This window comes from Equus przewalskii, chromosome 21 (assembly GCF_037783145.1).
Source record: "Equus przewalskii isolate Varuska chromosome 21, EquPr2, whole genome shotgun sequence".
Lineage (NCBI taxonomy): Eukaryota > Metazoa > Chordata > Mammalia > Perissodactyla > Equidae > Equus > Equus przewalskii.
This window is the reverse complement of record NC_091851.1, coordinates 23,200,726-23,227,751: the sequence shown is the minus strand read 5'-3', so window position 1 is coordinate 23,227,751 and position 27,026 is coordinate 23,200,726. Positions and strand designations below refer to the sequence as shown.

The 27,026-nt window shown below is 44.7% G+C and overlaps 2 protein-coding genes across 8 annotated transcripts in view; both read right to left on the bottom strand.

The window, feature by feature from the left end:
* The window catches only part of ASXL1 (ASXL transcriptional regulator 1), an 85,247-nt gene extending 72,534 nt beyond the window's left edge, over positions 1-12,713 (bottom strand). Inside the window, exon 1 of the mRNA XM_070589105.1 lies at positions 12,588-12,713. Within this exon, the coding sequence (XP_070445206.1) occupies positions 12,588-12,596 (9 nt within the window). The 5' untranslated portion in view covers positions 12,597-12,713. The remainder of the gene's footprint in view (positions 1-12,587) is intronic.
* Positions 9,432-27,026, bottom strand: part of KIF3B (kinesin family member 3B) — a 36,165-nt gene continuing 18,570 nt past the window's right edge. For 6 of the 7 annotated variants that reach the window (XM_008525262.2, XM_070589109.1, XM_070589111.1 and 3 more), the window contains 8 exons: positions 25,523-26,990; positions 22,398-22,499; positions 22,061-22,183; positions 21,834-21,952; positions 17,050-17,163; positions 16,255-16,360; positions 14,102-14,280; positions 9,432-12,917 (listed from right to left, as the gene is read on the bottom strand). In XM_008525262.2, coding sequence (XP_008523484.1) covers positions 12,821-12,917; positions 14,102-14,280; positions 16,255-16,360; positions 17,050-17,163; positions 21,834-21,952; positions 22,061-22,183; positions 22,398-22,499; positions 25,523-26,926 — 2,244 coding nt within the window. In that variant the 5' untranslated portion in view covers positions 26,927-26,990 and the 3' untranslated portion in view covers positions 9,432-12,820. The remainder of the gene's footprint in view (positions 12,918-14,101; positions 14,281-16,254; positions 16,361-17,049; positions 17,164-21,833; positions 21,953-22,060; positions 22,184-22,397; positions 22,500-25,522; positions 26,991-27,026) is intronic. The other variant, XR_545663.2, reaches the window with a different exon arrangement.

Below are 27,026 nucleotides of genomic sequence, written 5' to 3'. Positions count from 1 at the left end.
AGATACCATTACGATTAACATGATACTGATGAGGAAGCAGAGGTTCAGAGAGAAAAAAATAACTTGCCCAAGATGACACAGCTAGCGAGTGGCTGACCTGGAATTAAAGCTCAGGCTGGCTGAAGGAACCCACTCCGCCCTGCTGCCGAGAAAAGTTTGAAGAAGATTAATGAATTGGGACTTGTTCTACCAGATATGAAAATGCATTAGGTAGCTACACCAACTAAAACAGTGAAATTTTGACAAAGGAACAGAGAGACCTACTAAATCAAACAGAAATAGAGCCAAGCGTATGAGGAATCATAGTGCACGACAAAGGTAACATTTCAAATTGGTAGAGAAAAGAGGGAAGTCAACAAACAGAATGGGACCACCAGGTAGCCATTTGGAGACTCCACCTCCCTCCTTAAATCTAAAGTCTGCCTAGATCAAAGATTTATATCTGATAAAAGAAACAATAAAAGTATTGGAAGAAAAAAATTAGTGAATATTTTTATAATCCTGGAACTAGAAGTCTCTCTAAGCATATTATAAAAGTTAAAAAAAATTCACCAAGTAAAATCAATAGATCTGACTACGGAAAATTAAAGATTCATATGTGGCAACAAAATACCATACACGAGGTTAAAGACACCAGTGAAGTGGAGAGGAAATATTTGTCACATACATGACAAAGATTTAAGATTCCTAATAAACAGAGTTCTTAAAAGTCAGTAGGAGTGGCCGGCCCCATGGTATAGTGGTTAAGTTTGGTGTACTCCGCTTTGGCAGCTGGGTTTGTGGATTCAGATCCCAGGCACTGAGCTACACCATTCTTCAGCCACGCTGTGGCAGCGACCCACATATAAAGTGGAGGAAGATTTGCACAGATATAAACTCAGGGCTAATCTTCCTCAGAAAAAAAAAAAAAAGGTCAACAGGAAACACCTCAATAGGAAAATGGGTCAAATAACAATGGCCTAAATAGGCAATTAACAAAAGAAGAAACACAAGTGGAAATAAATACTAGAAACGATTTTCAACCTCATTACTAATCCTGGAACTACAGATAAAAGCAAAATTGAGATATCATTTTTCAATAGATCAGCCCGCTAAAGTCAAAAAGATTGGCAGAACCCAGTGTTAGCAAGGATATAGGAAAATAGGGACAACTTATGCACCATTGGAGGGAGCACAAATTCATACAGTCATTTTGGGAGGCAGTTTACCAATACGTAACAAATTTATAACGGGAAAGCCCTTTGATCTCATAATTCATTTACAGAGATTGATCCCAGGGAGGAAATTAAGCAAGTGAATCTATGTACAAGTACAATGATCTATGTACAAGGTTGCTTAATATAGTATAGTATAAAATAGTAAAAATCTGCAAATGACTTCAGTGAGTATCAACAGTGTTAAATAAATTCTGGTATTCCATACAATGGATTACTAGGAAGCCATTAAAAATAATAATATAAATCTATATTTATATAACTGGACATATGTCCACAACATGTTAATTGAGTGAAAATAAGACAGGTGTGACTATGAACCCAAGAATATGATGCAGGTCAATTAAAAGAGTGTGCATCAGAGACATCTAAAAGACTGGTCAGCAGCCACAGGTAATGGAATTTCCAGTGATTTGTAATTACTTCTTTAAAAGTTTCTGTATTGCTTGAATGTTTTTCCATCAGAATATACAATTTCTATAATCAGAATATTCAATAAAGCTCACTGTTTTTTGACTTAAAAATAGCACTTAACTGAACACTTATTCTCCAGCATAGAAACTTTATATTATCACATTTTTCCCTACTGCAACCCTACAAGGAAGGTATTATTCATTCATTTTACAGGAGACAATTTAAGCAGCTTGCACTGGACGTATCAAGACTGGAACACAGGTCTGGCTGACACAAGAGCTTTTTCCATAATGCTGCACTGTTACTAATAATTAATATTGCTATTAGTATTTAATAACATATGCCTCTTATCGTGTGCCTATTAGGTGCCAGGCATTTGACAGATGTTTTCTTTACTCCTTTCAGCAACTCTGAAAGCAGCAGGGCCGGTATTAACCCTCTGGCCGAGGTGTAGGAGCTTGCTGCAGGCAGTAAGCGCTGCCCCGGGTTTCTCCAGCTCCACAGCCTCCCTGCTCCATTTTGCCCCATTTCCTCTGCTCTAGTAGCCGACTGTCTTCACCTGGAGATTATCTGCCCTGAGGTCTCTGCTCCTCTACTCTCCTCATATCTCTATCTTGTAGTCTTTGGTTTGATTGTAGTGCTCAAATAGAGGTTATGCATTTGGCCATCAAGCAAATGTTTACTTTTGCCATGTAGGATTTAAACAAGAATGTTGTGAAGTCTTAGTTTATCTGCTAACTTTATCACTCAGCTCAGAAGCCTCCAGGGTCTCCCCGTGCAGAATAAAACCAAGACAGCCAGGCTCCTTCGCAGTCTGGCTCTCATCAGCCTGGCCTCAGCTTCCCAGAAGGCCCTGGGCTCCCTTCTTTCATGACCACACCCCTCCTGGGTTTTTCGGCTTAATAGCCCCAGCATCCAGCAGGACGCCCGGCGCAAAGTGGTGTTCAGTAAATGCCGGATGAAGAGAGGAAAGAAAGCTCTCCACCACGAGAGACAAAGATTTCAGCCAGGCAGTGTGAAAGGGGCCTTGGAGGCTGTGTGAAATTTAATTGAGCAGAGATGAGGTCAGGCTTAAATGAAGGCAGCATGCTCGCAGCCACCCAGAGACCTGCCTCCATGCTGTGTTGTCCAGCTTTACAAAGCGCTTTCATATAATAATCAGAACAGCTACCATTTATGGAGGGCTCACCACATGCCAGGCACTGGTGCTGCACATACATGCTTTCTTACTTATGTGTTTTTTATTACAATTATTATTATCCTTATGATTTTTATTTACGGTCTGTCTCTCTCCACTAGCTCCACACAAGCTCTAGGAGGGCAAGGTTTTTTCCTGTTGTGTTCAAAGCAGTGCCTGGCAAATAGGTACTGAATAGGTCACCCCAACAGAGCACCACACTGATTTTTACCCCCACTTTACAGAGGAGCAACTCGAGGCTTCGAGGGGACAAGTGACTTTTCCAAAAAGTACAGATGCAACAAGAGGACAAGACTGAAAATAGATCCGTGGTCTCTTTCTCTCCATTACCTCTGCAACCGCCCAGAAGTATCCATTCCTGGCCTAGAAGCTGGGGGCCACCACCTGCCTGCAGAACTCCTTCATTGATTAACAATGACGACACCACACCATTTACCATTCACCGGGCCCTTGTTCCATACCAGGCACTGTTCCCAGTGCTTCACACATTTGACTCAGCAACTTAGGAAGGACTGGCTGTGATCCCTTATTGACAGCTGAAGAATCTGAGGCCCCAGGGAGGTTAAGAAATTTCACCATAATCACGAAGCTAGTAAATGATGAGTTCAGAATTCACATCCAACAGTCTGGATCCAGCACCCATGCTCATGACCACTGCCCATGCTGCCTCAGTAAGATGGTGAACCAAGGGGCCAGCCCATGGTCTAGTGGTTAAGTTTGGTGCACCTGGCTTCAGCTGCCCAGGGTTCAGTTCCTGGGTATGGTACGGACCTATACACTTGTCAGCGGCCTGCTGTGGAGGCATCCCATATACAAAATAGAGGAAGATTGGCACAGATGTTAGCTCAGGGCAAATCTTCCTGAAGCAAAAAGAGGAAGATTGGCAACAGATGTCAGCTCAGGGCAAATCTTCCTTAGCAAAGAAAAAAAAAAGATGGCAAATGAAGAGTCAGAGCAGTGGGAGAGGGCTGGCATTTCCAGAGCACACGCTAAGGCCAAGGCCAGTCCGCTCGGCTGGTGAGGCATCCTCTCGTGTTTTCTCCTCATGTTCTCTTTGAAACCTCACAACCACCTTGTAAAGTTACAGATGAGGAAACTGGGGTTCTGATATCCTTCAAGAGCCAGACATAGACAGAAGAGACAGAAAGTAGATTAATGGTTGCCTAGGGCCGTGCCGTTGGGAGGAAATGGGGAGTGGCTGCTAATGGGCACTTTCTGGGGTGATGAAATGTTTTAACATTGATGGTGGTGATGGTTGCACAACTCTGTGAATATACTAAAAACCAATAAATTATATACTTTAAATGGGTGAACTGTATGAGGTGAATTATATCTTAATAAAGCTTTTCATTTTAAAAGGGGGAGGGCACATAGAAGGAAGTGGTAGAGATGGAATTTCCATAGGCTTCAGATCAAAAACCTTGGAACCATTTTCTCTCACCTCTCATATCCAATTATTAGCAATCAACACAGATCCTAAAGCATGGTACCACTTCTCTCCTCTCCCACCACCTGGTCCAAGCCACCACTTCTCACCCCAACTACTAGACCCGTCCTAAACAGGCTCCTCACCTCCCCCCTTGCTCCCTACGCTCTGTTCTCCACAGAGCAGCCTGAGGGATCCTCTGAAAGCATTCCTGTCAAAATTCTCTCTTTTGCTTAACAGCCTCCAATGGTCTAAAAATGAACTTCAGTTATAATTCAGAGTGGCCCCTGGCCACCCTTGCAACCTCACTGCCCAGTAGCCACACTTGCCTTGTTGCTGTCCCCCACCGCACTCCCACCTCCAGGCCTCCGCACTGTGGCTCCTTTTCCCTGGAATATTCTTCCTCCACACACACTTGCTTCCTAATTTCACCCTGGGCTCCGCTTGAATGCAACACGTCCTCGCTGCAGCAAAGCCTTCCCTGACCTCCCAACCCAACCCAGCTGCCATGTCCCCCAGCTAACCCCGCTCTGAGCCCTGACCCGCCTTGTTTTCCTTCAGAGCACTTCTGATCACCTGCCACAGCACGTACTTCTTTGTTAACCATCTGTCTCCACCACTAGAATGGGACATCCCTGTGGGCACGAGCTTCATCCTGGATCCCTAGGACTACAACAATGCCCAGAACGTAGTAGATATTCAAAAAGATGAGTAAATGCATCGGATGCCAAAGGCCTGGCTCCTCTCGCTGCCCCGAGGATAATCGAGGAAAGAGACTGATCACTGTGTTTAACGTGCCCCTTACAGAATCCTGCAACCCGCTCTGCACCCCATCAGTGCCAATTGTGTGCCACCGATCACCTTGAATTGTACTTATTTGTGAATGGCAGCACTTCTTGACCAGACTGGGAGCTCCGTAAGTGCAGGCTCCTGAGCTATAGCCCATGACCCTTGGCACAGAGTCTTGAACAGCATATGTAAATCTCTCGTTGACTTGACAAGGAATATAAATTCCAAAACCAATGAGAGAAGTTTAATTTCTCTGTTCCCAAACACAGCAGAGGGACCACCTTCCTGCACACTGCCCTGAAAAATGCCTTGGCCCCATTCCTAGGGAACCAAGACCTTGAAAGTCAAGTTCAAGTGCTCCTTGGAATTTCTTGGGTAGTGAGCTGTGCCAGGGAAAGCTCCTTACAGAATGGAATTTGCCAGCTGAGTCCAGAAAACCTGGGTGAGCAGCAGAAAAACTTAAAGCAGCACTGAGTAAAACTGCTTTCTGTTATCTCAGAGAGAAGTAACAGCATGTGCGGCTGGCGCAAGGAGAAAACGCTGGAGTGTCAATGGGGCCGCGCTTCACTCCCCCCCCCCCAAACACACACAAAGCCTTCAAGGGCTCTCCCTCTAGCTACAGGATATGCCTTGGAGTCGAGACCCTTCTCAGCGTGGTTGTCATTCTCCCCTCCCATTACTCTAGGCCTCTCCAGTTCCCCAATCACCAAGAACTCCCCAGGCACTCATTCATGTTGTTCCCTTTGTCTGGCATGCTCTTCCCCCCTTCCCAGCTGGGTGAAACCCTACCCATTCTAACAGAGCACAGGTCAAATGCTGCCTTCTTTGCAAAGCCTTTCTCCACCTCTCCTGGCGTATCACTCGTTCCTCTGACAGAAAACACTCTGTTCTGAGCTGAAGATGTCAGCACTTATCCAACCATCCAACTCGCGTAAGGGTCAAACTTGGAGAAGACAATAGGACATGCCCTTAGGGAACTTACTGTCTGGTGCGGGAGACCAAAGCAAAGAAATGCAGAACCGCAAGTTGGGAAGAGGGCTAGAAGGAAACAGAGAAAGGTGAGAGACACCATACAGCCAGGTGGAGATGGGAAAAAAACAGAATGGATGGCTGGGGAAGGCTTCTTGGAAGAGGTGACATTCAACTAGTACCTGATGGATGAGTAGGAGTTAGCCAAGCAGAGTGGGAAAAAGTCTCCAGAAAGAGGGCACAGCACATATGAAGGTGCCAAGGCATGAAAGCACTGGCGTCACCCAGGAACCAAAAGGAGGCCTGTGTGGCTCCAGCCTCGGAGGGCTGGGAGAGCGGCGTGAGGAAAGGAGGCAGGCCGCCTCCTAGGTCCTAGTCACTCTGAATTATCCTCCTTGGGTGCTTCTGTCTCCCCTCTCCTCAGAAGAGCCAGAGTCCATTTTACCCCCTTTTTCTCCAGTGCAGAGCAAGACACCTGGCACACAACATGCATTCAACAAGTTCCTGTGGGCTGCACTGTCCCCGGAGATGTGGGGGGGTGACCTCTCGTCTGCCCATTCCCCCACCCCAAAAGCAAGGCCCCAGTTGGCTCCCTTAACTGAAGCACCCAGGACGGTTAACCACAAGATGGGTGAAAGAAACAGAAGATGAAACGAGAGCAGCTGCAAGAGCTACAGTTACATCCTTACAAATGCCAGTGACAACCCAGTTGGCAGATGTGACCACAGCATGGTCCTAGAGACCAGATTCTTGGGGTAAACTTCAATCAGATGGCAACTCTAGCACAAGAGGGCCTGCCAAAATCACGCACCCCAACACAGACTATCAGTGTGAAGTTCAAAATACAGTTTCCAAGGTCAACTGTTTTTATTCACAACACTTCTGACATCGAAATGTACGGGCTTTTTCCTCCACCCAACACCTAATTCTCTGATTCCCCAGACACCAACTGGGGGTCCCACAATTCAACTCAATTCTGATACTAACTACTGGGGGTTAGCACAGATTCCGGGCTTAAGGGCTCAATCCCACAGACTGCCCCCACTTCAGACGCCAGTCCACTGTCCCAGGTTGCCACCTGTACCTCTGACCAAGTGGCTATAAATTGGGGGTTCCCACGACCCTCTCCTCAGTTCGATAATTGCTAGAACAAATGGCTCACAGTGCTTTAAGAGCTTTAGCGACTATTATTAGTTTACTATAAAGGATGCAACTCAGGAACAGCCAAATGGAAGAAATGCACAGTGCCAGGTGTGGAGGGGGGGCACGGAGCCTCCCTGCCCTCTTCAGGCATGCCATCCTCCCAGCACCTCAATGTGTTCACCAACCTGGAAGCTCTCTGAACCGCCATCATTTAGCGGTTTTTACTGAGGTTCCCTTAGGTAGGCACGATTGATTAAATCATTGGCCATTGGTGACTGACTCATCTCCAGTCCCTCTCCCTTCCCTGGAGGTCAGGGGTGGGGCTGAAAGCTCCAACCCTCCAACCACAGGACTGGGTCCTCTGGCAACCAGCTCCCATCCTGCAGCCATGAAGGGCCCACCTGGAGTCACTCCATCAGCATAAGCTCAGGTAGAGTTGAAAGGGGCTTGTTGGGAATCCCAGAAGAGGCTCTTATCACCCTATCACTCAGGAAATTCCAACAGTTGCAGAAGCTCTTCGGGGACAAAGACCAACTATATATCTCTTACTGTATCACATAAGGTTTGAGTAGTTGCTTGATTTTTAAAAAAAAAAAATCTAAAAGATGAGAAAACAACTTGGTGAGTCAGCAGGAATTTCCAACTTGCCTGGCTGCCCTGCCCTGTACCCATGATTTCGCCCCTGACCCACCTAGAATTCTGTCAATTTCAAGAAGACACTCATAATTCTTCAGATCGCACTTTGAACTCTTGCTATTCTGGCTAATAGATTTTGAACTATTCTAAACAGATAATTATTTAAGCTAAGCCAAGCTATGGCTTTTAACTTTTGGAAATAAAGTGGGACAGGGTATAGGAACATTACAAATAGTTTGAGGGCATCTTATGAAGAAACACAATTAAGAATTATTGCCTATATCACATAGGCCACTGTCTTCTCCGTGCTCTTTACATTTCTTGTTGATGTATTTTTTAAAGTCCTATACTGTAATCTTTTCTACAATAGTTCTCCATGCTTCCCCCTAGCGAGGGAAAAAAGGACTGCAGATCCCTTCTTGTGAAATTCTACTTCTGTTATACGAGGCCTTCACAAATGCTGTTCCCTCTTTCACAAATTCCCTTCCCTCCTCTCCTGATGGGCTAACTCCTTGTCCTCTAGATTTCACTGTAAATACCATTTCTTCAGAAAGCCCTCCCATTATTTACCCACCCAATCCAGATTAGGCTCCTATTATTCTCTTATAATATCCTATGATACCACTTCATGGCGTATACTAATCTGTAATTATACATTTGGTTAACACGTACCCCTGCCTCCCTCCCCATTAAAGTATAAGCTCCATGCGGGCAGGGCCCACAACTGTGGCTCACATCTATATAACCAGTGCGCAGAGCAGCGTGACACAGACTAGGTACTCAACATCTATCTGTTAAATACTTAGCAGCTTTTCTATAGAGACCTAGGATTTTCTAAACACAGTATGCCCAGTATTAGCTTCCAGTTCCCTGGAAAACAAATTGTTCATGGTGTGTCCTGAACACAGGGCCCTGTCACAGCAATAACCACAGTTTTAAATGTCTGCTCTAGTCCACATCCTTGGGTGCTTGTTGCTTTTTAATGCATTGCTAATCCTCACAATGGCCCTGCAAGGTGGGGATTATCACCCCATTTTACAAACAAGGATCCCAAAGTTCAGAGAGGTAAATTAAATTCCTCATAGCCACACAGCTAGTAAGGCACAACCAGAATTCAAATGCAGCTCAGAGTGCAGGGTCTGTGCTCCTTCTACTCGGTCCCCGCCTTTCGACCAGGGTACAGAACCCCCCTGGGGTCCACGCCAGCAGGTCTGAGCATATGAGAAATCAGAAGACCAACATGCAGCCCTTTTCTGTCATTTCTTTTTTTTTCTGATGGTAAATAACATAAAATATTTTTGTGTTAAAAAAAGGACATATATTTTAAAGTATGATATGTAAGAAATTTATAGAAATTTAAAAAACAAAACACAAAAGTTAAAAGAAGCTTTACGCCTCTTGCCCAAGCCTGTCTCAGGAACCTCCACGGACAAACATGGGAAGCACTTACTGGTCACCCTTTCTTCATTTTACATCCCTTTGCATTGTTGCTGTATTTCTTAAATGCCAGCATTCCAACTCAGTCTTCACTTTCCACTCCCACCCTCCTTTCACTAGAAAGATTAAAATGTTTAAAGAGAGTGGCAGTGTGTCCACCACGGGCATGTCATTGTCAAAAGCATTAGTCATTTATGAGGACACCTTTTTGTAGGTACAATAAATCTGATTGATTTTTATTACACATCTTAGTTTAGAATCACTTTTACATTCCTAGACAAAGAGATGATACAAATAAATATCAATTGTAAAACTCAGAGCCCCAAGTATTGGCATATTCTTTGTCTAAAGGTAGCCAAAGAGAAGGTCAAGATCAATAGTAACTCCAAGGAGCCATAAAGCCCACTGCCTCCTGCCTGCCCCAGGGTCACTCCTTCATAAACAGCCTCAAAACATTTCATTCAAGAAACAAGGGCAGGGAGAAAGGTGGCAGATTTCCGAACAGTACAAGACAAAACCTTGCGCTACACACAATAGCCAGGCCCACTATTCTTGTCCGGTTCCCTCTGAGCGTTTTGATTATGGCTTTTAGAGTGTATTAATAGCCCCATTTTGTCCACTGATGGCGTTGAGATGGCCCAGGGTGTTGTCTGCAGTGAGCCTCAACCTCAAGTGGGAAATGTGAGGCAGAACTGATATCCCACGGTAACAGGGAATCGACGCTTCTCAGAAACTTGGCAACAATTCTACATTCAGTGAGAGAGGACTTACAAGAGTCAGACAGGAAAAGCAGAGAGTGGCCCACGCCTGAGCTGCGGCACTCTCTGATGCCCTTGGTCATGGAGATGCGGGTGGTGCAATTCAAGCAGCATGCAGGCAGTCGACGGGGAACAATCCAACATTAGGTCAGAGTCTTAAGAAAGTGCTTCATGCCTATGATTTGTGGCCTTGGGATCTGAATCCAGGGGTCTGGGAGATATGTGACTAAAATATGAAGCCAGATACATTCCTACTGATCAGAGCAAAAAGGGGCCTGATGAAGGTTGCACACACAGTCTCAAACTCCTTCTCCCAGATGATCTTCTTAGATGCTGTAAGACTTGCTTCCAGACTTCACTAGCTGCTGCTGGCAGGAAGTCCCTCAGATGGCTTGGAACATTCTAGCATGACTACAGACATGAAAACCTGGTCCCTCAATGGGCTTGGTAGGTCTTCAACACATTTGGCTCAATTCAGAGCCCAAAGCAGCAGCTTCCTGGTAGCAGTAAGACATTCTACCGTCTGCGCTGTTCAAACGTGTATCAGATCCACTGAGAGAAGAAAAGCACCGGAGACTGCTCGGGAAGGGCCAGCTTCACCCCGCACAAGTGTTCTTGTCCTCTGCTTCACAAACCACCGGATGAACACAGCTGAGCACGAGGCAATCTGGTTTGAATAACTCTGCTTGTCAACTTGGCTTTCTTCTTTTGCTTTCTTAGAAAAGTTCTGTGGTCACTCAACCACCCTTGGTCAGAATAGCCACCTTGAGACATCAGTATTAAGGGACAGTGTTACCTGCAGTGTTCAATTCTCGGATTGGCTACATGAATATTTTCAGCCTACAGAATTCAGAATAGCTTTGAGGAAATGTGGTGTGAGAGAGGTGCAACTGACAGATAACCATCTTAGGCTATCCACCTCATCATCTGGTTCCTTTCAAACAGGTCAATTCTTAGTAAATAAGAGAGAAGCAGGGTATGATCCCGAGAAAGATGAGGGAAGGCTCCATCATGCTCTAGGAATTGCTGAAAAGGGCCCTGGGTTCAGAAAGAATGGTAACTAAAAAGGAGAGAAGCTGCCAGATGACAGATCTCCATTTGTAGAACGCTAAGACATTGCACATGGTACCTCTTCTTTCCCACGGGTTCTGATCCAGAAATGTGCCCTGGGAACTGAGCAGCTGAGTTAAAATATAACTCAAGGCCCACCTGAGTCGCCACCTTTCTGAGGCACCATGCCAGCAAGGTGCACCAGTGTGGCAGACCTGGGGACTCATATTGTCCCCTCAGGCTTGGCTCGTGGACTCAGACACCCACGTGGGAGCGCTTCCAGCCTGGACTAGTCATTCAATGGGCCTTTAATACAGACAAAGGCAACAACTGCACATTAGTGTATTTCTCAAATTGGGCAAGTTCTTGGTCTCTATCTCTCTCTTACAAACACACATGGACACACTCAAAGAACACAGGCACCACTGTGCTTGCACACCCACACACACTTATGAGCTTCTCTTGGGAGAAAAATGAGTAACATTCACCTAATGACCAACACAAAATAAGCTTTGAATTGCAATAACACGAAAAACTAAAACTTACAAACCAAACTAGTATATGTAAATGGGAATTCCTAACTCTCTCCTCTGAGCCTATTCATCGCACAGCCACTCCTGCCACCACCTTAGGCTCTGCCTGAGGGCAGCCACAGTTCCAGGAGTAGGTGAGTCCTCTGCTGGAGGCAGGCAGGGTTCCTTTGCTTCCATCTTTTCTGTCTTCCCTCTCCAGTGCACCAAGCCTCACGTCTCTGTGTCTGCATCTGCCTACTCACCCTCATGCTCTCTGCGCAAACATGGAACAAAATGGGGAACTCAAAAGTGCCACTACATGTCTCGTTCCCCCAACTCTAGTCCCATCAGAGAAGGCAGAGCCAGCCTCCCTTCTCTCACAACACAGGCCCACTGCAGAGCATGCTCTGGAGACGGAAGATGGACCTAGGCAGGGACGCTCAAGTATGTGTGCACGGGAAAAGATGGTGACAAATGAAGAGTAAAGTGACACGGTGTATGGACATGGCATCAGCTTACAGATTTACACCTTTGACAGAATGGTCATGGTTTTGAGGTTTTAAAGAAGCTGGTTCCCTAACATCTCCAAGGAGGCAGAGGGAATGTTATTTCTATTGCTTCTGACATTAAATCCTTCAGGAACAGAAATTGGTAGCCTCCTCGGAAAACATTTCCTCATTCAGCAGATCCTAATGAGGATCCACTTCTCACTGAGGTACAAGGATCGTGCCCATCGGGGGCTTGGATCCAAATGAGATCTCTCATTCCCACCTGCAAGAACAAGCACCTATTCAAGTTCAAGGGCTTTCCGTTTTCAACCTCACTATCATTGTCTTCTGAGGCCCCAAACGTGGTCCTGCTAAGGTGACTGCTGATTCTGCCCTATTGTTCAACAAGGAGGGAGCCCAGTGTAAAGAACAGACTAGAACAGGAGAGGGGAGAGGAAGGGCGGGCAAGGGAAGGGAGAGAAGAAGGCAAAGGAGAAGGGAAGCAAGGTCACTGGTCATTCTCTTGCTTTCCACTTCAACTATCGCACTTTACCTTAGCCATGCATTTCTGAGATGCTAATAAAGGACGTTTCCCAGATGAGCTGAGTGCCAGATTAGGACCAGCACGTTTCAACCAGAATAAGTTGGTTAATCTGCAAAGAGGCCATCGCTTCTCTCCAGGGGAATGGTTCTGAGTTTGGGCTCGAGTCCTCTCTGCAGGTGTTTGCTCGTCTCTTCTCTCAGAAGGCAAATGCTGTTTACACCCTGGGAGAGGAGGAACTGGCTTTACTTTGGAACCAGCCCCCGAGACTGTGGATAAAGCTGAGATGCAGGAGTTCCTGAGGAAGACGAGGAGGATCCTGACTTCCTTCCACTTTTAGGTCTGCAAAAGTCAAGCACATGTTTACATTACCATCCCATCTCTGCCTCTGACACAGATCAGACTCCTTTCCCATCAAGTGCCATTAACATTTCAAGGTAGCCTTTCCTCAATGACCTGAAAGCTAGTACACTTTCAACTGTAAAACCACCAGACCGGCACAGCCTGACCCTCTGTGCAAGGCCAACACGACCTGCCAACCAAAGTGTGAACCCCAGGGAAGGAACTCTTGATTCTCAGCAATAGTTCTTCCACTTAAATCAAATCTGGACCATCTTCTCCATTTGGTAAAAAATTTTAAGTCTTCAGGTAGAATTTCTTCCACTTTTGGTTTTTCACCCAGTTGTTTTCATTAAACTTCTAATCCAGAATTTAATAAGACGGAATTTCTAATTTAGCACCAAATTAAGAACTAGGTTAGGGCCGGCCCAGTGGCGCAGTGGTTAAGTTCGCACGTTCCGCTTCTCGGCAGCCCGGGGTTCACCGGTTCGGATCCCGGGTGCAGATGTGGCACCGCTTGGCACGCCATGCTGTGGCAGGCATCCCACGTATAAAGTAGACGAAGATGGGCACGGATGTTAGCTCATGGCCAGTCTTCCTCAGCAAAAAGAGGAGGATTGGCAGATGTTAGCTCAGGGCTAATCATCCTCAAAAAAAAAAAGAACTTGGTTAATTAGTTGGGTGCAGTAAATCCAACACTGAGGCTCAGAGCCTGGGCTGTGGATTGAGATAGACCTGGCTTTGAACCCTGGCTCCGCCACTTACTTCCTTCAACTTGGCTACTTTCTCAAATTCTCTCAGTTTTCTCCTCTATAAAATGGACTGATGATAATATTTACCTTATAAGTTTTTTCAGGAAATGATTAGGAGAAGTTTCTCTTAAAGCACTTAGAACTGCTGAGTAGCCGATGGGGACCAAAGAACTGTCCTCTACCTCACTAGAAGCATACTCCTGAGAGAGGGAACCGGGCGCATCAGGCACTCTAGGACTCAGTATACCTCGCATAATGCCCAAACCATAAATATCTGTAGCATAAATGAACAAACACAGGAGTAATGGGGCCCTCTTTTCTGGTGTGTTCTGTAAAGCACCGCATGGTAAACAAGCACTCTTTACCACCCTCTTCCTTCGTTTGTCCTTGCTCGAACACGCTCTGTTCAAACACAGGTCATCAAAAGCCACTCACCTGGCCTTGGATTTCTTAATTGCAGTGCTTTCAAAGGATGACGCGTCCACCTGTATCTCATCTTCGTCCTGTAGAGCCGCATCCAATGCGGCCTGGACTTTGGGGGCAATGGCAGGGCCCTCGTAGTCTCTGGTGGTCCGGCTGGGCATGTCCAGCTCTAACAGCACGATGTTTTCTGCCTGCAAACCACCAGCCACAATCAGCTAGGCTGGCCTCCAGACACAGAGAGCACAAGCAACCCAGACCCGCTCCAAGAACAGAACTGCAAATCGCTTGCTGTTCCGGGCCTGTCAAGAGCCTGCCTAGAAGAAGTGATGTTGTTTTATAACTTTTCTCCTGGTGAGACTACAAATGATTTTTGTTTCCTTCTCCAGGCGTTTCTCTATTTTCCTTTTTTTTAAATAATTTTTTTTTTTAACAATGAACATGTATTATACCCTAAGGGGAATAATCAGGGAAAAATGATAAATTAAGTAAAACCCATTTATTGCAGACAACTTGAAAATACAAAAAGGCATAAAGAAGAAAATAGTAATCACCAATAATCTCACCACCTCTAGCAGCTTCAATGAACATTTTGGTTCCCGAGGGGAGGCGGCAGATATGGTGTATGTAAGTGAGGAAAGAGGAGGCGGTATGTGTGTGTCGGGGGGGGGGGTGGGGGGTGGCAGTGTATGTACTCATAACCACATTTTAAAAATCAGACTGGGCCCCACCTCATAACTGGCCTTGTGGATGGCTTCCTTCATTATACCCTGTGGTGGGCCTCTTCCTAGCTCCTACATGCTGAGATAAGAGTGTAGAGGGAAGAGCACCCATGGTTACACATCTTCTTCCTCTAGCTCCTCCCACTCAGCGGAGCTCAAGTCCCAGGCTCCAGAGGGGACAGGGGAAGGGGACAGGGGGATTGGGGGATCCACGGTCCAGAAGCAGGGGAGAGGGAGTGGCTCCCTTTACTAATTTTATATATTCAGATACTGCTTAAAATTTCCCTTAATGGAGTGGGTCCATTGCAAAACACATCTGAGAGCCACAGCTTTAAATTCTAGCTTTGGATCATGTTAGCCCCCTGGAAACCCACATATTTGATTTTCGGGGTTTAAAATCATGTTTTTGGCTTAAGATATGAAATAACCGGCAAGATATACACTCTATGATACTGCTAAAAAAATGCTTCTGAGGATTCTGACACGTCACTCATCTTCCACTATATAAAACCCCACCTATTACATCTCTTTTGCTTTTGTTTTACTTTAAATAACTCAGTGCCAGCACCTGAGGAGCTAACTAGTCCTCACCTGTTTTGCTCTGGCTGCCAAGGGAGACTCAAAAACGTATTTTTTAAGTGAAAATATTTCATTGTAAAAATAATACAGGGTCCCCACTGACAGTTACAAAATACAGATAAGCAGAGAAGAAAATTTAAATTGAGTGAACTTGCATTAGCCAGAGATAACCAGTTCACATTTTGATATATCTTGCACCAGATTTTTAAATAAATATATACATTTCCAGTACCAATTGCTTTGTAACTTAACAATACATTGTGTCTCCTGGTTCATCTACTTACCAGCTACCTACGAAGCCACAGGCCCTATTACAGAGAGTAGGTGGGAGGGTTCAATTACAGAAAGTGCTGAACACAGTGCCTGGCACACAGCGAGTGCTTATAAATAGAAGCTCGAACGGTATTAATATCGTAAAATATGTTTGGGTCATTAAATAGTCCTCAATTACGTCACTTCAAATAACTATATGACTGACCCACATTATGGTAAACGGAAGTACCGTAAGTTCTCTAACACATCTCCATCTCCTGTCACTAGACATCTGCATCCTTCCAGTCTCCCACAGAGCCATCTGAAGCTTACTGTTAACATTTATCGGCCATATGGACAGTATGTCTGTACTCGCCTCCTTTTCTATTCTGCTTCCTAAATCTTGTTCTATTTTACCTTTATATTTATTATTATTTGTTATTGTTCTTTTTACTTTATTTATTATTTGTTCTAATTCTATAAATGTCCTCAGGTAGCTCAGGAAAGAGTCAGGATCCAAACTCTTCTGACTTTGTAGAACGGTGCCTAAGGGTTTACCTAAGTCTAAACTCCTTTAAAAGAGGAAGGAGAAAAACGCAAGAACAATCTTCTCACCCTATATCGGGCCTCTGGACGGATCATCATGGACATTCTTGCGTGTTGGCTCAACGGTCTCTTATATCCCACAGCTGAGACTGGCCGCTTCATCATCTGCTGATTCCTGGAAATGGACTGCAGCGGTTAAAGCCCTGGCTGGAATGTGTTCCACAGTCCCAGGCTTTCGGTCCTGTGGAACCAGCTCTCAGAAGACTGCGTAATAGAACCTGAGACAAGTACCTCCCTGGGCTGAGAACTGACATGTAAACAGGGCAGGAGCTCCTTATATTTTCTGCTTGAGCTGCTTTCTGATTCAAATGGGAGCATCATGCATCTTTTAAGCTGGAAGGGCTCAGAGTCATCATCCAGTTCTTAGATGGCAGGCAAGCAGCACAGCTGTCAACACTCGCTACCCCTGCATCCTTGGCAGACATCTCCTATTTTTCTAGCAAGACCCAGACTTAGACTGAGAATCCTTCTCATCACCGTGTCAGACTGACACACAAGTTAACACCTATGTGCTGCCCCTCAACTGGCCTAGCACGCTTTACTTGACAGCTGGGGAAGGTGAAATGCAGGAACCTAGGAAAGGGCGTTAGTTCACTGTGATAAAGTCTCCCAATTCCTAATGCCACACTCGTCATCAAAGTTTTACCTCATGGACCTATGGCAGTGACAAAGTCAGAGAGATAACTGGTCCCCAGTTTAAATAAATCAAACTGTGTTCTTACCATACCACCCTGGCCAAGTTCAGTTGATCAACATTCTTCCCCTCCCCACCTTAAAATCTACTTAAAGTCAATAGTGACTTACTCCAGTCGGGTTATAGGATGTAATTTCCAATGATCTTCCTCTTCATCAAAGAAGGATCTATTCATAATTTTACTTTTTTCTTCCAGAGGGATAAAGTTTTCTATAATAAGATGCCTGCAAGAGCACACATACATGTGAATACAGATGGAGTGCTGGCTATCTGGTCTCACGTGTCGTGAGTAATTAGATAAGAGTCAAGTGGTTCAGCACACATTTACTGAGCAGGTGCTGTGGGCCCACCATCATACAAAGAACCAGGATACAGACACAAATGACCCTTGGTGTCCTGAGACTGACAGGGAACGGTGCAGCACTCAGGTATGACAGGTGCTGATAGTGGTCTGCCCCAGGATTATGGAGAGGTTACTTCTGCCAAAGAGGAGCAGCTTGAGGAGGTGAAAGGACTGAAGAGGGAGATGATGCCTGGGCTATCCTGGAGTGAATGTGTGCTAAACAGTATCTTTTGGAGGGCCACTGGTACTGCTAACCCAGCTTATGAGAGTCCAAAATGCGAAAAACAGATCAGAAATTAACCTGCCTTCCTCCAGTCCCATGGACTGGTGCCCAAGCTGGAAAACTTCACATTCTAATCACCAGGACAAACAGCAGGACCAAATGGACTACAGTCTCATAGACCTCTGAGAATGAAGACCATTCCTGAGGAGAGTCTCAGCCCGAGAAGCACCCAGGGAACAGGGCCAACAAGGAAACCGGAACCCACTGGGCGTGTCTCTCCACAGTGAGCACTGCCTCCTGCCACATCTCTGCAGTGACTGTTTCAAAACCTCAGGACAGAACAATGCCAAACGGGTGTGGGAGAGACGCACAACAAACACCATAGAGGTGTAGGTACTGACTGTGAGAAACAGGTTGACTCACCGTTAATTCAAAAGATAGACATAGAAGACAGAACAATGAAAATGGCTTCCTTAGGGAAAAAACATTTTGGAGAGATGAAACTTTCTCTTTATTTTATTTGACATACAAGAAATTATTTTTCATAACATATATTCGTTTTTTTCCTGATTTTAAAGGTCCTATTTATACCTTTTGGAAATGTGAAAAATACAATTACACCCAATCTCACAATCCAGAGATAGCTATTATTAATATTTTGGCATGTTTTGTTCTTATCTTTTTTTCTAGGTATACATACCTAGAAAGAGGACTGACACATACATTTAATTTTAAGGGCTCCTTTTCAAATTTAAAACTTGGTCATTAAGAGACTCCTTTTGAAAAGTTCTTCTTTAAAGAAAAATTTCAGCTAATGCTGTGGAAGGACTGATATAGAAAAACATCATTTTGCAGCCTGTAATGAAATAATGAATCCAAAGATCATTGTTGGTTGAAACCATCAGCTCAGTGGTTCTCAAGCAAGCCTGCATATTAATATCACTTACAGAGTTCCGAAAAATATCTTGCCCAGACCTCATGAGAGACCCATGGTTCTCCAAGTGTTAGAAATGCAAATTCTCAGGTCCCACCCCAGACACACTGAATCAGACTCCAGGCGTGCGGCCCAGCAATTTGTGTTTATTCAAGCTCTTCAGATGATCGGGTACCTGCTAACGTTTAAGGACCACTGCCCTAGACCAATTAAATCAGAATCTCTGGGGTGGGGCCCCAGTGTCACTATTTTTTTAAATGATGATTTTTAAAGACGATTTCAGTGTGCAGCCACGGCTGAGAACCAGTGCTTCAGAGCTAACTTTCAGCTAAAAGGAGACAAAGACGACAGAGGCACAAGTTAACCGGAACCATGAGGAAGCAGCCTGATAAATCCAGAATGTGGGGTATTTCTACAGGCGGTCTGGTGCAGTGTTTTCAACAAGTCAACCACGAAAACAAGTTTTTAAAAGGAAAAGGGATTACTCCAGATTAAAATAAGCTTAAGAAACATAATCACCAAATGCAATAGATGGTCCTTATATAGATCTTAATACAAACAAACCAAGAAAATCTAAATATGGACATGGTAAGAGTTAACACTAAGAAACTTAATGTTAATTTTTTTAGATGGAAAGATATCATTGTGTATATAAAAGTCAATTGTATTTCTATACACTAGCAATAAACATTTTGAAAATAAAATTAAGAAAAATATTCCATATACAATAGCTTCAAAAAAGTAAAATACTTAGTCATAAATCCAACAAAAGAAGTGCAAAGACTTGTACACTGAAAACTACAAAACATTCTTGACAGAAATTAATGAGGATCTAAATAAATGGAAAGATACCCATGTTCATGGATCAGAACACTTAATATTTTAAGATGACAATACTCTTCAAATTGATCTATAGATTCAACACAGTCCCTATCAAAATCCCAGCTGGCTTTTTTGCAGAAATTGACAAAATGATCTTTAAAATATATATGGAAATGCAGGGGACCTTGAATAGCCAAAAACAATCTTGAAAAAGAACAATGAAATTGGAGGACTCACACTTCCTCATTTAAAAACTTATTACAAAGCTACAGTAATTGAGACAGTGTGGTATGGGCCTGAGGACAGACATACAGATCAATGGAACAGCACTGAGAGTTCAGAAATAAACCCTTCCACTTATGGTCAAATGATTTTCGACAAGGGTGCAAAGGCGATGAGAGAAGAGCCTTTTTAACAAATGGCGCTGGGACAACTGGATATCCACATACAATCCACATATTTGAAACCCTACCTCAGACCATACACAAAAACTAACTCAAAATGGATTACAGACCTAAATGTAAGACCTAAAACTGTAAGATTCTTAGATGAACTAAGAGAATTGAAAACATATGTCTATGGTAAAATTTGTACACAAATGGTCATAGCCGCATTATTCATAATAGCTAAAAAGGAGAAACAATCCAAATATCCATCAACTGATGAATGGATAAATCAGATGTGGTATATTCATACAATACAATAGTATTCAACCATAAAAAAGAACAAAGTATTGATACATGCTACAACATGTATGATCCTTGAAAATACTACACTAAGTGAAAGAAGTCAGTCACAAAAGGTCACAATACTCCATTTACAAATCTATATGCAATGTCCAGAATAGACAAATTTAGATACAACACCAAGTTTAAGCAATAAAAGAAAATACAGATAAACTGGGCTACATCAAAATTAAAACCTTTTGTGCTGCAAACAAAATACCATCAAGAAAGTAAAAAGATGACCCACAGAATGGGAGAAAATATTTGCAAATCATGTCTGATGATAGACTTGTATCCAAAGTATATAGAGTTCTTTATTTATTAATAACAATAAAAGTCCAAATAAATAACCCAATTTTAAAATGGGCAAAGTATCCGAACAGACATTTCTCCAAAGAAGATATATAAATGGCCAATAAGCACATGAAAAGATGCTCAACATCATTAGTCCAGGGAAACGCAAATCCAAACCACAATGAGATACTCCTTCACAGCCATTCGGATGGCTATACTAAAATGTACTACAGTGACAATAACGTGCCATCAAGAATGTGGAGAAATTGGTGGTGGAAATGCAAAATAATGCAGCCGTTTTGGAAAACAGTTTGGCAATTCCTCAAAACCTAAACACAGAGTTACCATGACTTAGCAATTCCACTCCTAGGTACATATCCGGGAGAAATGAAAACATGTCCATACAAAAACTTGCATGCGAATGTTCACAGCAGCATTATTCATAATAGCCAAAGACTGGAAACAACCCAAATGTCCATCAGCTGATAAATGGATAAATAAAATGTGGTCTATCCATACAATATTGTTCTGCCATAAAAAAGAATCAAGTACTGACATGCTACAACATGGATGATTCTTGAAAACATCATGTTAAGTAAAAGAAACCAGTCACAAAAGACTCCATGTTGTATGATTCTAATTATATGAAATGTCCAAAAGAGGCAAATTTATAGAGATACAAAGTAGGGGGGCCGGCTCCATGGCCAAGTGGTTAAGCTCGCGGGCTCTGCTTCGGCGGCCCAGGGTTTCACCAGTTTAAATCCTGGGCACGGACATTGCACCACTAGTCAAGCCATGCTGAGGTGGCATCCCACATGCCACAACTAGAATGACCCACAACTAAAAATACACAACTATGTACCAGGGGGCTTTGGGGAGAAAAAGGAAAAATAAAATAAAAAAAAAGATTAGTAGTTAGTAGATTAGGGGCTGGGGGGGGTAAGGAGGAGCAACTGCTAATTTGTACATGGTTTCTTTCGTAGGGGACAAAAATGTTCTAAAATTAGATTGTGGTGATGGTTTTACAACCCTGTAAACATATTTATTTTAAATTGACTTGCATACTTTAAAGAGGTGAATTGTATGATATGTGAATTATATCTCAATAAAACTTTTCAAAAAATAGCATTGTGGTCATGTAGTACGTAGGAGTGAGATAACATGAGGTAAGATTTACTTTAAAATATTTTTATGAAAGATAGATGACAACAGATTATCACTGAATCTGGGTGATGGGTATTTGGGTGTTCATTATACCATTCAGAAAATTCTAGTTAATAAAAGATTCCCTCTCATCAATTGATAGAGGCGAGGCCAGGGCCTTTGCTTTGAGAAGGTAGGGTGGAAGGAAACTTGAGAGATCATTCGGTGAAGTCACCCAGTAACAGATGGGACCCAGAGACAGAGTGACCTTCTCAGGAACAACAGAAGACAGACAAGGCGGCAGGATGAGCTGGAGACAAGTAGGCAGGAGCCTGTCCTCAGAGACGTGTTTCTTACTTAGCAATGACCTGGCAAGGGGCTGGGGGTGCCACGGAAGGCCCGGAACTTACTTGAGTTTCAGCTCCCTGGTGAGCTCATTCTGAGTCTGCTCCAGCTCCTGGCGCTCCTTGATGTGCTCTTCCTGGAGGTCATGGATCTCCGCCTTCACCGCCTGAAGCTTGGAGAAGAGCTGCAACCGAGGGGACAGGCGGGTGAAGAGGACGGCTGTCCAGACAACAGAGCTCTCCCTTTCCCCCAGGTCTCAGGACACCTCTGCCTGGCCTTGCCCCTTTTATACCTTTTTCAGTTTTTTGGTCTTGATGTCCACCTCTTGCTGCAAAGAGCTGTATGTCTCTTTAAGTTCCAAGGTCTCCTCATCTCGACTTTCCATCTGTTGCTGGATTTCTCTTTCTCGACGTTTCTGAACAACATCACAAAATCCATCAGCTTGCCTAGAGACAATGTCTCTACAAGAATACCAGACTGGGGGTTCCAGATCAGCGTCTCCCACTAGGAAGGGGCTGACACACCTCGTTTCCATTCCCTTTGAAGCGTCTAATATAAGAGATAGTTGCTCTGTAGCATTAACGCACCTTACCCCACCCCATTCTCCCCAAAAAGGAATGAAAAGTTACCTGCTCTGCAATCTCCTGCCGTTTCTGCTCCAGGATTTTCTGCTGTTCATTTGTATGATCTACTATATTTTTTCCTCCAACAAGCAGCTTACTCTCCATGGCCTGAGTGAGAAAAAAGTAGAATCCACCTGGTGAACGGTCTCCCTCAGAACATATTTCCTCAATGGGAAGCCCATGAAAGATCAGGAGCTCAGGACGGAGCCAGAGGGGGTGAACTCTGGGGAAAAATATATTGCCCTCAGCTGTGCCCTTCCCTTCACTGGGCTGGGGCTGAGGTGGCTCCACTGGGGGTTTTACCTTAGAAGCACTGACGATACAGCTTCTCCAAACATACATGCCTTTCAGCTTTCTTTAAAAATATATTTTTTGGTTTGTTTGTACAAAGTAGTAACCCCACTTAGAACATATTAAGCACCTCCTACGTGCTAGGTACTGGGGTCACAAAGCTGAGAGTCCACTGAGGGTCACAGACAAGTAAGCAGCCTCTTACCACACGGAGTGAGAAGTCAGCACGAGGAAAAGACAGAAATAATGGGAGAGGCATACTGGAGGGAGAAGTCAGGCTTTTGCAGGGAGTCAGGGAAAGCTTCCTGCCTCAGGGGACATCTACATAGAGGGCTGAAATAAAAATAGGAATTAGCTAAGAAAAGAAATTTTTCTGTGAGAGGGTAGGGCAGGGAGTGGTGATACGCAAAGTTGGCAAAACAATCAGGGGTCAGTTCAAAAACCTCAAAGTCCTGTTAAGGGAAATTAAACTTGATCCTGAGAACCACAGGAACCACTGACATGTTCTTTGAGCATGAGGGTACACAATCAGATCTGTGTTTTGGAAACACTACCCCCCTGCCACAGGGAGGAGGACTGGGAAAGGGCAGGCTGGGAGGAGGGAGACGAGACAGGAGGCTGCTTGGGGGTCCAGGCCTGGGCTGGGGCAGTAGTTGGTGGGGAGAGCAAAGTGGATGGGTCCAAGAGATCCTGATGAGGCAGGATTCAGAGGCCTTAGGACTGACTGGGCCCTAGGAGAGAGGGAGGGGCAGCTAGCAGGGGTAACTCCTAGGAGTCTGGCTTGACCGAGGAAAGGCAGGCAGGAGCAGGCTCTGGCGGCTGTGGGCATCTCTGTGGAAATGTCCACTAGGCAGAGGCTGTCAAGCTCGGATGTTAGGAGATAGCTCTGAGCTCACCATACAGCTAGGGGCCTTCAGCATTTAGATGGTGGCTGAAGCCATGGGAATAGTTTGCACAATCCAAAAACTGCACAACCTTGCTTTTAAGCAACTTAAAAACACTAACTGTAGCCCTGCTGCCATCTTTCAGCGAGCCCTTGAGACTGTTCCTCTTCTCTCAAAACGAAGGGGCTGGGCTGATTATTAACGCCCCCCATACCCTCCTGCTCCAGAATTCTTCTGTCCTCTGATTTACAGCATCGAGGGACTGAGAAAGACAGAAGGAATGTCATTCTCCCATAAACAAACATGTAGGAGACTCAGTGACCTTGCTGTCGTGCCTCACTCGGATTCTGAGAGTTGCCCAAACACCCCAGGTTGTTTAGGGTCTGGGTGTTCCTGGGCTTGAATAACAGATGTGATCCTAAAAAACAGCATGCAAGTCAAACACGGGCACACCCAGTTACACTTCAAGTGTAGGAGTGAGGAGGGGTGAAGTGACGTGTGACATAATGGAAACCCATAGGAAGCCGCTCCCTGGAACAAAGTTACCTCCTAATTGTGTTGTGTTGACTCCATTTTCACAGCAGGTCATGAAAATCCTGGAAAGGACCCCTGCCTCTGAAGTAAAATAGGACCAGCTCTGTGAAAGGGCTACTCTGAAGCCACAGATAATCAGGGTACAGCTTCACACAGTGGGGGAGGGGAGGCGAGTAAGAGATCACTCGTCATTTTTAAATTAATAAACACAGATCCATTTTAGAAATCAAAGTTTGCATAAATTCAACAAGATAGAACCCAACACTTCAAAGGAATTCTGGCTTGTAGTCAGGCAGTGGTCATCCTCAGTTTTCCAGGGCTAGCTGTGCACTCTCCTGGGCCATTAAAGCCCTGTGGCAGCCCAGGGTCCAGGCACCTGACGGAATCAGACATTGCCGCCAGAAAGAAGACGTGACGCGGGACCTCCACATGCTAAAATATCACTCAGCCATTGGCACATGGAGGGTGGAGGCTGGGGTAAGGAGCTCACTACAAGGGAGCATTTGGGGTGGGATGACGGACTGTTCTGCACCTTGTGTAATCAGGGCCCTGCATATCAAAACCACAATGAGGTACCATTTTATATCTACCAGACATACAAAAATTAAAGTCTGATAATCAGAAGTGTTGGTGGGGATGAGGGGCAACCAGAACTCATGAAGCAGAAGCTTCAATTCACATGGCCACCTCAGAAAACAAGTCATTATCTAGCAAACGTGAAGCTGCACATACTCCAGGACCTAACGGAGCCAGACAAGAAATTCTTGCACACACATGTTCTCCTGGAGCCAAGTACAAGAACCTTCACAGCAAAGCCCAGAAACAACCCACACTCTAGGGAAAATGGAATACCTGGAATTCTCAGAACAGCAATAATGAATGAGTCACAGCTACAGGATCAATACGGATCAATTTCACTAGCACAACACTGAGCAAATAAAAGCAGTGGGATTCCACTTACATAAAAGTAAAAATTACGTGAAATGAAAACTATCTTTTATTTAGAGATAATACATATATGGGAAAACAATAAAGACAAGCAAGGAAACAAACACTAAATCCAAGATAATGGTTACCTTGGCGGGAGCGGGGGGCACAAAGAGCTTGTAAAGATATGGATGCTGTTCTATTTCTTACACTGGGGAGGAGGGGTGTATACAGATGTTAGTTTTATTGCCGTCTTTTATACCCTGCACATATGTAATAATTATCTTTACTATGAATCCAATATTTAATTTTTTTTAATTTGAAAAAATTGTTTTTCTTCATTCAATACAATTCAACAAATGTCTATTGGGCACTGGATATCATGGAGCTGTTGGGAATGCAAAAGCAAAAGAGACATCATCTCTCAGAGGATTTTTTTGATAAACCAAACAGATTTGAAAGAAAAAAGAAAGGGCCTAAGGAAGGGTACAGTACCTTAATTTTGGCGCCCAGCATCTCAGCAGCATCCTTTTCCCGCCGCAGGTCCTCCATCTTTTTCTCCTTCTCCTTCAGCAGCCTCATCTTCTCCTCTGCAACCAAGCTGTGGTCCTCTACAATGGCCCGCTTCTCAATTTCCAGTTTTTCTTGCTGTTCCCTCCAGTAATCATCCTTATCATCCCCTTCCTCCTCACCCTCTTCCCCCTCCTCCTCCTCCTCTTCCCCACCCCCACCACTGCCACCACCTTCCCTCCGCTTCTCTCGCCTCTTCCTCCTGCCAATGGACCGTTTTTCCAGCTGGGCCTTGAGCCGAGCAATCTCTTCCTGGAATTCTCGAAGGAGGGCATCTTTAGGGTCCTCGTTGACCCTTGGCTTGTTCTTAATGTTTTTGGCACGGTTGGCATATCTCAGAGTGGTCAGAGTCTCTTCTACATTGTAAGAGGCAGGCCCCACATTGGCTACCATCACAGTTTTAGCATTGCCACCGAGAGAATCTTGGAGAAGCCTGGTAAGCTTTGAGTCCCGATATGGAATGTGAGTGCTTTTGCCGTCCACCAGGGCAGAGATGACATTACCCAAGGCCGAAAGGGACAGGTTGATCTTGGTTGCTTCCTTCAATCTTTCCCCCTGCGCACCAGTCTTGGCTTGCCGTTCACTGCCAGCAAGATCTACAAGGTTCAATTTCCCTACACGGATATGGTTTTCTCCATCGAGGCCCACCTCACTGCACTCGATGGTGATAACAAAAATTGCATGAGAACGCGAACTGTGCTCGTTCATGTTGGTAGCACCGACAGAACGGTTCTGGTTCCCCACATTCATCACGTGCTCTATTTCCTTCACACTCTTGGTGACAAAGGAAGACAGGTCTTTCACATACACTCCGGTGTCGGGCCTCTCTTTGAGCTCCAGCCTTTTGGTCTGATCCTTTGAGAGCAGATCTCGGATCTCCTCCTGGTAGATCTCTAAGTAAGAAGCCCTGACCAGGTACTGCTGATTCTGGGATCGAGAGATATGGGTGAAGATGTGATCAAATGAGTTAGGGATGACCCCTCTTTTTTCAGGGTCACCACGGACTCCTTCCATCGTGTAGGTTTTCCCAGTCCCAGTTTGTCCATAGGCAAAAATCGTCCCATTGAAGCCCTGCAGGACGGAGTCCACGAGCGGTCGGAAGGTCTCATCGTAGAGTTCAAACTGCTTGGCATTCCAGTCGTAGACAGCATCAAAGGTGAAGGTCTTGGGCATTTCGTGGGCCACTCCTTTGGGGTTCTTGACAGACACCTGCCCCAGCTTCACATCCACATCCACCACCTTGTCATACGAAGCAGCCTTTTCCTTGCCATTCATGGGCCGACAGCGAACCACCACCCTGACTGACTCTGAGCTTTTTAACTTTGACATGATGAACTCTGACTGCGTCAACCTTGAGGGCTCTGAATCCAAAATGCCTCAGGATGCTAAGGTCCTAGAAAGAAAGCAAAAGTAAGTAAGGACAGTACAG